This window comes from Phocoena sinus, chromosome 4, assembly GCF_008692025.1.
Source record: "Phocoena sinus isolate mPhoSin1 chromosome 4, mPhoSin1.pri, whole genome shotgun sequence".
In the NCBI taxonomy this organism is placed as follows: domain Eukaryota; kingdom Metazoa; phylum Chordata; class Mammalia; order Artiodactyla; family Phocoenidae; genus Phocoena; species Phocoena sinus.
In genome coordinates this window covers 79,647,901-79,661,091 of record NC_045766.1, presented here as the reverse complement: position 1 = coordinate 79,661,091, position 13,191 = coordinate 79,647,901, and the positions used below count along the sequence as shown (strand labels likewise).

The window sequence follows — 13,191 nt, the reverse complement described above, 5'->3', positions numbered from 1 at the left end:
TCCTCCTCTAATTAGACTTGAGGCTGAAAACAGGATGATTAACCCTCTCATGACCATGCTGATGTTTCTCATACTAAATTAGGCAGATTTTTCTTAAGTAGGAAGTAGATTCTCAGTTATAAACTTCAAGGATTGTCTTACAGTTAACAATTCAAGGAAACCACCAATTAGCTATTTTAAGTCTTCACTACAAAGAGACAGAATTTCCATATATAGTTACCACTGGATAAGATATATTTCATAAAGACAGCATTGCGAAGATGAAAGGAGATATTTTTATTCTCTTTAAAGCTGAAAACACAAAACGATCCAGATAGCTTTTTCAGCAGTTACAAATAGAGTGTGTTATTTTTCAAACTCTATCAAAGTCAATTACTTTGTGAGCGTGCGAGTCAGAATTTTCCATGATAATGAATTAAATGGGTGAAGCAACACCATACATACCCTGAGTGGCTGTTGGGGGTAGCTGGAGGCTACTGTCTAGCTTCTCCCAAAGGTAAGTTGGTCGAGGAGTGCCTTCCTCTGAGCTACAGAGCAGGATGACATCGCTGCCAATATCCTGGGGTCCTTGGATTTGGCAGTGTGGGGCAGAAGGAGGAACTATAATAGGAAGGGTAAGCAATAAAGAATACATTTACCATGAGTCAAATGATGACAGAGGAGACATCAACATTCAGCACTAGAACCTCAGGTAACACTGTTTTGGGGACACATATCAGAAGACTACCTCATGAGCAAAGCCAGTGAATGGTATGTACGATGCACAGGTTTGGCCATAGGTGCAGGGCCTACAATTTCAGCTGGCAGGGAGCAAATATGTATAAGGGGCAACACCCTCAGATTATATTTTTAAGATACCTTATGGCTTTAGTTTCACTCTTCTTCCTCCAAAGAAGTATTCGAAGAATTCTTAAGATCCTTCATGTCAACATATTGCTTTTAAAAGCATTACTGAATACACACATGTTCAGAGCAGCATTATTCACAATAGCTGAAAGGTGGAAACAACCCAAGTGTCCATAGAGGGATGGAAGGATAAACAAAATATAGTGTATACGTACAATGGAATATTATTTAACCTTGAAAGTAAGGAAATTCTGACACATGCTACAACATGGATGAACCTTGAGAACATGCTAAGTGAAATAATTCAGTTATAAGAAGACAAATAATGTATGATTCCACTTATATGCAGCACCTAGGGTACTCAAATTCATAGAAAAAGAAAATAGAACAGTGGTTTCCAGCTGCTGAGCGGAGGGAGAAATGTCATTTAATGAGCAGAATTTTATTTTTGTAAGCTGAAGAAAGTTCCGGAGATTGGTTGCACAACAATGTGAATATACTAAATTGTTCACTTAAAAATTGGCTAAAATGGTAAATTTTGTTATATTTTACCACAATTAAAATTTTTTAATTGATGAAAGAGCCCCCTTGTAAAGAAGGTATCTCAAGGAACAGCATCCACTTACCCTGCCAGCTACTCTCGGCTAAGACCACCTTACCATAGTTCTTTGTTACTTTACAAACAAAACCAGACACACCAACATTATACCAACTTCTTTTTTATGGTGGGAGGAGTCAGAGCAAGGTTCAAGTATATCTAGTACTTGATAGTAATGCAATGGACATTTTATAATCATTAATACAGATAAGGACACAAAGGATGTGAAACAAAAAATTACAAAAAACAAAAGAACATTAAAGGAAGAAGGTGATAGTTTATAGTGAAAAAGCAAGCAAATAAAAATATAAACTAAGCCCATGGCTTGGATTCTCATATTTGATAATGCATATAGTAGAGTTTAAATACAAGTGATGATGCACTTGTAATGCTAATGACTTTTTAATAAATGTGTTCAACCTTGCAAAAATGAATGAATGAGTGGAAAATGAATGCACTACACAGAGGAACCAGCAAAGAAAATGGGTGGGGGAAGAGAGAACAATGAAAGGGTTAGGTAGAAAGGCTGAAAAATCTCAAGGAATCTTAACTCCTGTGATGGGATAAACGAATCTCAATTTACTGCTTTAAACATTGCCACCATGAGGCTATGAGGGGAAAGCTAAAATAATTATTTGAAGGTAGTACTAACTATAAGATGAATTACAGGGTTTTTTTCTTCCTTTAAAAAATGAAAAAATAAATGTGGATCATGTGGGAAGCTCACTACCTAAACTATAGGTGTAAGCATCAAAATAATGTTAAATTCCAACAGTACTCTTTATTCAGTACTCAGAGTGCTTTAAAGTCTATATAATTTTAATATACTTGAATGAACAATAGTTCTAGGACAGAAATCTCCCACTTGTCCTTGGTTTTCTTATTCTGTTTGAAGACTGGGAGAACAAGGTGCCAGGGCTATAGCATCTTCTTGCCCAAAGAAGGAAAATGGCAAGAACCTCCAACACTGGTATCTTCAAGGGACTCAACAGTGGAAGGGAAAAGGGGGAGAATGTACCAAGGAATCCTGGAGTCGATTCTGAGACTTCAGTAGGATGGAGGACAGTCCAGAGCATCAGGCTTCTCTAAGCACTTCTCATCCTCCCCAGATGAACTGAATTTAGCCACTTCTACCACAAGTACCCATTTAGGAGGCAGCGCTTTATTTCAGAAGCAGCGCAAGTGAGAAATAAAACGTGCTCGGAATGAATTTCATTTAGCATGAGATAGTCTATCTGTATGGTACAACAGAAAGAATACTGGTTTGAAAAAAAAAAAAAAAAAAAAAAGAATACTGGTTTGAGTTACAGAGACCTAAATTTTAAGCTAAACTTTATTGTTGTTCATGGTCTATAAAACCTTGGGAAAGACTCTAAATCTATTTGATCTCGGTATTAAGACCAAACTGATCATATAATTTCTCGTTCAAACAAGGATACTTCTGAGAGTAAAAGGAAGTATTATTAAAATTCTTCCAGGACAAGAGGCGAAAGCTTAGAACTGTCGGGGGCCTACTCAGCATTACATAGATATGAAGTAGTAGTAAATTTATTCTCACGTGTGCTAAAACCCTGCTCCCTGCTTATAATCAATTGTTCTTGATTTAATTTGCTCTCAACAATAAGTCCTATCCTATAAAAGCTTAGGAAAAGTGAGAGGTCACTTTTGATGGTATTTTATACCACCTTTCTCCACCTTGAGGAAAAGTCATTTAACAAGTAAGCTTTCGAGAGCCACCTGAAATGGAGTAATGGGTGGGGAGACTACGTGGAAGAAGCATGGAGAAGCAGAGTCCAGATGGAGCTGAAAGGAGAGAGGACAGGAAAACGACACAAGCAGAAAGAGAGTACAGAAAAACTGGCAGAAGTAAATATGCTTGAGAGTAAATTCGTAAGTAAAGCCAAGGTAGCTGCAACATTTTCCTGTCACTCACCTAAAACTGTGAGACCAGTGACCCCAATATTCCTGCCCCCTCTATCTGGAAGGTTGTTAACCAAACACTGGTAGGTGCCTGTATCTGATAGCTGGGTGTTGTTAATGAAGATAGAGACATTGGTGGCTGGCATGGTGCCTGTAAATCCTACCCTACCATGGAACCGGGGGGCACCATCAAACATCTGTCCACTTTGATACAGAATGACCTGCAAAGGAAAGCGAAAGAAATAAATTGGCCACTGCACCTCCTTCTAGACACATAACAATAACTATCTAGTAAACAGCAGACTATACCAAACATTGGAAAATTATATTTCTAATATTAGAGCTGTCACCAACTTTTTTTTTTTTTTTTTTTGCAGTTCGCAGGCCTCTCACTGTTGTGGCCTCTCCCGTTGCGGAGCACAGGCTACAGACACGCAGGCCCAGCGGCCATGGCTTATGGGCCTAGCCGCTCCACGGCACGTGGGATCTTCCTGGACTGGGACATGAACCCGTGTCCCCTGCATTGGCAGGCAGACTCTCAACCACTGCGCCACCAGGGAAGCCCCACCAACTTTTTTTTTTAATTATTTGTTGGGCTTTCTTTTTCATTTTCTTTTCTTTTCTTTTCTTTTATTAACATCTCTATTGGGTATAATTGCTTTACAACGTTCTGTTAGTTTCTGCTGCATAACAAAGTGAATCAGCTATATGTGTACATATATCCCCATATCCCCTCCCTCCCACCCTCCCTATCCCACCCCTCTAGGTCACCAACTTTGTACTACAGCACCTATCTATAGATATCAGGGATTCTAAATTCTTACATACCAAACTGGAATAACATCGTATACTTACCTAACTAAACAGACTAGAGAAAGTGCATTTTATGATACCTTACTATTAATTCATAGATACTTTTACCAGTGCAAAAATTAATTCCAGAAAAAAATGTTTAAAAAAATTAACACTGCCATTCTCATGCTTACTAGGTCACAAAATGATAGCTCACAGTTATAGTCTGAATATAAGTGAACGCCATGAAAGGGAAGAAGAGTTATGAGTCCATGATTGCTTACCTATGTCAATTTCCTTACCAAAGTTAACTCTTCATGGGAGAGGACTCAGAGTGGTACTGCAAAAAGCCCTTTGGGCTGAGAGTGAGGTACCTGGTTTTATCTTAGCTCTACCTTAAATGTCTGGCAGATTGTGGTCAAGTCTTTTCTTGCCTCTATCACTGACTCTTAAAATGATGAAGCTGAACAAAATGATCTCAAAGGCTCAGTCTAATTATTAAAGTTCCATGGATTAAGGAAATAGAAGAGGTTACTATTAAATGTATCAATTTAAATTTCCTATCAGAAAACTTAGCTTATCAAATATTTTTAGGTAGTGAAAAGCTTACTGAAGCCGAAAAGCTTCATAACAGAAATAAGTTAATTTTGGGAATGAAGGTATAGTCATGTTCACAATTCACTAATTTTCCGAGGATTATTTTCTGCAGTGGGTATCGCATATTACGGAATCTTTTACCTATAACTGATACACCTTATTAGATAGTAGCTTCTATTTTCATGTACCCTAATTTATTTGGGAATCTTGGAAGAGATCTAGCGTGCCTGGCTTTGTTTATTTTAAAATACTTGTGCAATTAACCAAAAAAATCAAGTACTACTACCTAATGTTACTTCCTTAATATTATCACTATATTTATTTATTTTTAATTAATTAATTTTTATTTTTGGCTGCATTGGGTCTTCATTGCTGTGCGTGGGCTTTCTCTAGTTGTGGCGAACGGGGGCTACTCTTTGTTGTGGTGCACGGGCTTCTCAATGTGGTGGCTTCTCTTGTTGCGGAGCATGGGCTCTAGGCGCACAGGCTTCAGTAGTTGTGGCTTGTGGGCTCTAGAGTGCAGGCTCAGTAGTTGTGGTACACGGGCTTCTCAATGTGGTGGCTTCTCTTGTTGCAGAGCGTGGGCTCTAGGCACATGGGCTTCAGTAGTTGTGGCACGTAGGCTCAGTAGTTGTGGCGCACGGGCTTAGCGCCTCCGTGGCAGGTGGGATCTTCCCAGACCAGGGCTTGAACCCTGGCAGGCAGATTCTTAACCACTGTGCCACCAGGGAAGCCCTATCACTATCTTTAAAAAGTAGTCTCTCATCCACCTATGTTAGTACTAGTCCCTCCCTGTCAAAATATACTTTGCTTTTTCCGTCTTAGTATTTCCTGTCAGCAATGTGTTTTGATGAAATTCCAGGTTCCTACATAAAATCCTCGGAAGGATCCCCTTGACATCTCTTAATTAAAAAAAAAAAATCTTTTACAAAGAGGATAGCTTCTTCTGATAGTTGACTAATAATGCAGGAGTAGGATTTAAAACAGCTTAGGTTCAGTGGAAGTATCACCTTATTCTAGAAATCAAATATGTACTCAAGATGCTTTCCTACCCACCTCTTGTGAAAAGATTAAAATTTCAGAGGTAGCACAGGATGGGACAGAAGTACCTGCTCAGGCTGGTTCGCATTGGAGAGAGGAATGACCATCCAAATGACATTGAGGTTAATGAGGGCAGCGCTGGTAGTGAAAGTACAGGGCAGGACTGCTGTCTGACCCCGGGCCACTTGGACACTCCCAGGGCTCTCGGAGACTTCCAGGGAAGCTGCAACACCTACAGAAGGAGGAACAAAGAGGTTATGTGATAGACCACATCTCTTCATAAAAGGTCTGTGTGTTTTATATTATCAGTTATGTAAACAGACTGATATAACAGTCTTACTAAACATCTACTGACCACTCACTGAGTCAAAATAATAAAAATTTTTCAACCTTTTACCTCTTAGAAACTATAAAGGAAAAATATTAGAAGACACATTCAATTTTGTAAGACGGTATCTGATATTTGCCAGATTCAAATACAGATTGGGAGAATTCAACTGACAGGGTCTAAGCAAAGCTTTAACGGTGATGAGGGATAAGAAATAAACTGAAAGTATTTTAAAGAATCATTACACAATAGCACACTGTAAAATTAAATGCTTATATATAAATCCAACAAAATATGCTCAGGATGTATATCCTGAAAACCATAAAATGCTGATGAAAGAAATCAAATAAGACTAAATAAATGGATATGCAATGTTCATGGGTTGGAAGAATCAACACTGTTAAGATGCCAATCCTCTCCAAATAGATCTACGATGGAGAGCAATGCCAATCAAAATCATAGCGTGCTTTTTGCAGATATTGACAAGCTAATTCTAAAACACATGACAAGGCAAAGAACTAGAATAGCCAAAAGAATATTGAAAAACAGGAACAAATTTGGAGACGTTACACTATCTGATTTCAAAATTTGCTATAAATTAGCTATAGCAATCAAGACAGTGTAATACTAGCGTAAGGACAGAGCATCAGACAAATGGCACAGGCTTGATCGTTCTGAAAGAAACCTTATTTATTTATGATCAAATGCTTTTCAACAAAGGTACAAGACAATTAAATGAGGGAAAAATAGTTTTTTCAAAAAATGATTCTGGAACAATTCAATATTAATATGCAAAAAATTCAACTCAGACCCTTACCTCAAAGCATATACAAAAATCGACTCAAAATGTATCATAGACCTAAATGTAAGAGCTAAAACTATTAAACTTCTAGAAATAAACATAGAAGAAAACCTTTGCGGCCTTGGATTAGTCAAAGTGGTCTTAGTTATGTCACCAGGACCATAAACCGTAAAAGAAAACAATTAAGAAACTGGACTTGATTAAAATTTTTAAAAACTTCTGTGATTCAAAAGACTTAATTAAAAAAATAAAAAGCCAAGGTATAGACTGGGAAAAAATATTTTTAATTTACATATCTGATAAAGGACTTGTATACAGAATATATAAAGAATGATTACAGCTCAATAATAAAAAGACAAACAACCTAATATTAAATGGGCAAAACATCTGAGTATGTATTTCAACAAAGGTTAATAACAAGCACATGGAAAGCTGCTCAACATTATTATTCACTATGAAACTGCATATTAAAACCACAATAAGGTATCATCACACATCCAGTGGAACGGTTATAATCAAGACAAAACCACGTGCTGAACAAAGATGTAGAGAAACTGGAATCCTCCTCATTCACTGCTGGTGGAAATGTAAAACTGTACAGTCACTTCGGAAAACAGCTTCAGTTTCTTAAAAAGTTTAACACAGACGTGGAACAAACGTGCCATATAACCCAGAAATTCCATTCCTAGAAATCTACCCAAGTAAAATGAAAATATATGCCCACACAAAGACCATGAATGCTTATAACAGCATTATTGATATCATACCTCCAAATGGAAATAATACAAATATCCATCAGCTGATGAATGGATAAACAAAATGTGGTATATCCATGCAATGAAATACTATTCAGAAATAAAAAGCAACAAGCTACTGATACATATTACAACATAGATGAGCCTCTCAAAAACATTTTGCTAAAGTGAAAGAAGGCAGATTCAAAAGTCTACATACTGTATTATTCCATTTATATGAAACATCCAGAAAAGGCAAATCTATAGAGACAGGAAGCAAATCAGTGGCTGCATGGGGTAAGAGAGAAGGGAAAAGGGATTGATGCAAATAGGTTCAATGAAACTTTCTAGGGCAATGGAAAACTTCTAAAACTGTATTGCTTTGATAGTTGTATAAATTTACTAAAAATAATTGAATTCTATATTTTTTATAAATAAATTTATTTATTTTTGGCTGTGTTGGGTGTCCGTTGCTGCACGTGGGCTTTTCTCTTGTTGCGGCGAGCAGGGGCTACTCTTCGTTGCGGTGTGCAGACTTCTCATTGCAGTGGCTTCTCATGTTGCGGAGCACGGGCTCTAGGCATGTGGGCTTCAGTAGTTGTGGCTCGCAGGCTCGAGAACACAGGCTCAGTAGTTGTGGCACACGAGCTTAGCTGCTCCATGGCATGTGGGATCTTCCCAGACCAGGGCTCGAACCCGTGTCCCCTGCATTGACAGGCGGATTCTTAACCACTGCGCCACCAGGGAAGCCTGAATTTTATACTTTAAATGGATGAGTTCTTTGGACTGTAAATTATACCTCAGTATTGCTATTAAAATTCAAAAAAAAGAAAACAGTAACTTACCAGAGCTAACTCCTGACAAGTCAAAATCAACTGTAATCTTTTCTGAAAAGAATGCCTGCCCCCTGGGACTATAGTACAATATGGGAATAACAGGAGATTAAAATAGGTCAGAGGGATCCAATAAAGAAGCTATTCTAACTATGAAAAATACACTGTCCATGGCAGTAACTCAAACTGTTTTATTTTGAAGTGATATTACCTCAGTTCGCCCAAAAAAGTAACACAATAACATACTGTTATGATTACAATTTGTTTAAAAAATAAACATACATAACACCTTCCTTCCATAAAACTTTGTGTTCTTCACATATAGTCCAATGACGCTCTTAGGAGTTAACTTTACAGGATAAAATGTTTCATAAAATGAGCCATCTGTGGTAGAATATAAAGCACTTGATAACATCAGGAAAAATCTCTAAGTTAAATAACATTAGGGAAAGTCTCTAAGTTTTAAAAAGGAAAGTTGAATGAACCTCAGGTGCTAAGAGGCAGAAAGTAGAGGTTACTTGAGCATGGAACAGGCAATGGCAGGAACAAGTCACCTCATGGGTAGAAGTGGGTTAACGGAGGATATATGTTATGATCATTATGATAAATGCAATGGAGATTTTTAAAAGTAAGTGTGGAAACCAAACAAAAAACCTCCATCACTTCATTCTTCAGATAATACTCCAAGGAAGAAGTATAGGGAATACGCCACCCCTTAAACTATACAGGATAACATATGCCCCCCACCCTCAATTTACTAATTTTAAGCTGAACTCACACAATCTTTGATACAAATTTTAAAAAGAAAAAAAGGGCAATATAGACTATGAATGAAAGATAAAGATGTAGATGGGAAAACTACCAAAATACGATAGGATTCCAGTAAAGGAAGAGTAGATTCACAGGATCGGGGTGGGAGCTGAGGGAAACAGAGCAGATCTGCTGGCAGAGGGCGGGCCCCCAGGGTGGCAGAAGCTGGGAAAGACTGATTTATCTCACATTTTTACATAAGGTTAACCCTGAAATCTCAAGCATTGAGATAGGTGCAGAATAAATACTCTAGATAAGCTGCTTTCAGAACTTGTAAAAGTATGGGTTTGAAGCTGGATAGGTCTAGTTTGAAATCTGGCTCTTTCATCTCCTTAACTGTGTGGCCTCACTTATTCTCTGATTCCATTGCCTCACCTGTAAAATAGGGCTAACACTATCATCACATCGTTAGAAGGGTATGATGAGGGCAATACCAGATGCTGACGGCTGACAGTGACCATCACCACACCACGATTGCTTGCTGACATTTAGGGCACACTGACCACATAGCGAGTCCACACGAAGCACTATATGTAAACATATACATGTACATACACGTATACACACACAAACTCATTTAATACTATAAAGTATATTATACCTCATATATAATTTCTTATCCATAAGAAATTTAGGCCCAGAGAGACTAAAACCAGCTATAGGTCACACAGCTCAAGGAAATGGTAAGCTCTGGATTCAAATCCAGACAGTTTATCTACAGAGAACATATACTTAAAGACCACACATAACACACAGAAATCAGTCCATAAATGTTTGTTTTTATCATCACTACTATATTATACAATCACCAAATTTTAAGTTAGTATGGACTTTTACATAAAGCCATCAGATAAAAACTCCCTCAACTTCCTGCTTCCAAGTCAGCTTTGATCTGCCTTACCCTCTTCTTCCTCTCTCCCCTTAGATTAGAGAAGTTCATCTAAGGCCAGCCTCTCAGGTGAGCATAATTTGTATTTCATCCTCTTGGCCTCCTCAGTAACCTTATCATAGACTGTCCCCTCTCTTGTAGCCTCAGCCTCTTGCTCTGCACTGGAGACTTCCTGACAGCATTTAAACATACTCAAGTATTTCCACTTAGAACAAAATTCCTCCCACCCTCCACCCCACAGTTCCCTCCAGGGACTGCTCTCTCTCCAGACTCTTCTACATTTAGTCTTCAATCCACTCCTGCCACCATTACTTCTTAACATAGTTCTCCCTAGGTTTCCCAGAGACCTTCTGATGGCTCCATGACTCTTGAATTCATTCTTGGACTCTCAGTAGCATCTAGCAGTGATGACCATTCCCCTCTCCTTCTTGAAACACAGCTTTCCCTTAGCTTCAGTGATGTAATTTACTTCTGGTTTTCCTTCCATATCTCTGGATACTTCTCAATCTCTTCTGCTGTTTCTCCCTTCTCTACCCAGCTATTAAATGTTGGCATTCCTCAATCGGCTGCCTTTGCTTTCTTTTATTTTTCTTTTGCGGTACGCGGACCTCTCACTGTTGTGGCCTCTCCCATTGCGGAGCACAGGCTCCGGACGCGCAGGCTCAGCGGCCATGGCTCACGGGCCCAGCCGCTCCGCGGCATGTGGGATCCTCCCGGACCGGGGCAGGCTCTCAACCACTGCGCCACCAGGGAAGCCCCCGGCTGCCTTTTCTTATTCTAAACTCTCTCCCTGCAGACTCTCATTCACTATCATGGGTTCATTTCTCATATACAAGCCAATGGCTTCCAAATTTAACTAACCCAAACCTCTCCTCTTATATACAATTGCCTCCTAGACATCTCCACACAGAAATCTCAAAGATACCTCAAGTCAACTCATCCAAGATCAGACTCTTGATCTTCCCCACCATGCCTGCATCCCCTGTATATCTGGCTCCTTTTTAGAGTTCCCTGTGCTAGCAAATGGCTCAACTAGCCATCAAGTTGGACAAGTCAGAAATTTAGAAATCTTTCTTGATTCCTTCTACTCTCTCATCATCTCCCAAACCCAGTCCACGATCAAATCTGATCCATTTTACTAATAAAATTTCTCTTGACTACTTCCATCACAGCCTTTGCTCTGTCCTCTGTCTTTCCTCTGACCTTCTCTGTTCCACACCCAATCTTTTACTTAATATATTACCTCCTACTCATTCTTCATATTAGCTCAAGTGCTACCTTCTCACAGATAAGCATTTCCTGACCCCTCAGCCTAGGTCAGGGTCTCATAAAGCAGTGTTCCTGTTATTCTGAACACTATTCAAACTTGTAATCATACTTTCATCAGTGTGATTATTTAAGATAACATCCTTGGAATACTGTGAGGTACATTAACTCCAGAGTAATTCCATTATTGTAAGCACACAATAAGAACTCAATAAATATATATTGTTTAATTGATCTAATTCAATTTGCACACGAAGATACTAGGGTCCAAAGAGATAGACTTGCCAAAGGTCTTAAGATTAGGATCTATTTCTTCTGACTTCTGATAGAGTATATTTTCTACTATTCCAAACTCTTCCACAGACCATAACTCTGAAAACAAATGATAGGATTACTTGTAGTATGATTAAGGCGAAGAGATACTTCTTTACCAACAGAACCAACACTGAGCAATAAAAACTCAATTTATTTGTAAATATATCTGCTCTACTCTGTCTCATGTATACAGAACTTAATATAAAAAGTCTACTTTGCTCTTTAGCTATCAGAATTCTCTATGAAAGACAATTTTGAAAGTCAACCAACACCTTAAAATGTCAGATATAAGATATGGGATATCAAAGCAAGTTTTTTTAAAAGCTATTTTTTATTAGTTATCTATTTTATACATATTTGTGCATATATGTCAATCCCAATCTCCCAATTCACCCCACCACTATCACCACCATCTCCAGCTTTCTCCCCTTGGTGTCCATACATTTGTTCTCTACATCTATGTCTCTATTTCTGCCTTGCAAACCAGTTCATCTGTACCATTTTTCTAGATTCCACATATATGCGTTAATATGCAATATTTGTTTTTCTATTTCTGACTTACTTCACTCTGTATGACAGTCTCTAGGTCCATCCGTGTCTCTACAAATGACCCAGTTTCGTTCCTTTTTATGGCTGAGTAATATTACATTGTATATATGTACCACAACTTCTTTAACAATTCGTCTGCCGATGGGCATTTAGGTTGCTTCCATGACCTGGCTATTGTAAACAGTGCTGCAATGAACATTGGGGTGCATGTGACTTTTTGAATTATGGTTTTCTCTGGGTATATGCCCAGTAGTGGGATTGCTGGGTCATATGGTAATTCTATCTTTAGTTTTTTAAGGAATGTCCATACTGTTCTCCATAGTGGCTGTATCAGTTTACATTCCCACCAACAGTGCAAGAGGGTTCCCTTTTCTCTACACCCTCTCCAGCATTCGTTGTTTGTAGATTTTCTGATGATGCCCATTCAAAGCAAGTTGTTTTTTTTTAACATCTTTATTGGAGTATAATTGCTTTACAATGGTGTGTTACCTTCTGCTTTATAACAAAGTGAATCAGTTATACATATACATTGGTCCCCATACCTCTACCCTCTTGCATCTCCCTCCCTCCCACCCTCCCTATCCCACCCCTCTAGGTGGTCACAAAGCACCCAGCTGATCTCCCTGTGCTATGTGGGGGCTTCCCACTAGCTATCGATTTTATGTTTGGTAGTGTATATACGTCCATGTCACTCTCTCACTTTGTCGCAGCTTACCCTTCCCCCTCCCCGTGTCCTCAAGTCCATTCTCTAGTAGGTCTGCATCTTTATTCCCGTCTTGCCCCTAGGTTCTTCATGACCATTTTTCTTTTTTTAGATTCCATATATATGTGTTAGCATACGGTATTTGTTTTTCTCTTTCTGACTTACTTC

The 13,191-nt window shown here is 38.6% G+C and overlaps 1 protein-coding gene across 5 annotated transcripts in view; it reads right to left on the bottom strand.

Moving 5' to 3' along the window:
* The window catches only part of IGSF11 (immunoglobulin superfamily member 11), a 147,349-nt gene that overhangs the window by 27,800 nt on the left and 106,358 nt on the right, over positions 1-13,191 (bottom strand). For 4 of the 5 annotated variants that reach the window (XM_032631648.1, XM_032631649.1, XM_032631651.1 and 1 more), the window contains exons 2-4: positions 5,863-6,026; positions 3,378-3,585; positions 445-600 (exon numbers count right to left, since the gene is read on the bottom strand). In XM_032631648.1, coding sequence (XP_032487539.1) covers positions 445-600; positions 3,378-3,585; positions 5,863-6,026 — 528 coding nt within the window. The remainder of the gene's footprint in view (positions 1-444; positions 601-3,377; positions 3,586-5,862; positions 6,027-13,191) is intronic. The other variant, XM_032631650.1, reaches the window with a different exon arrangement.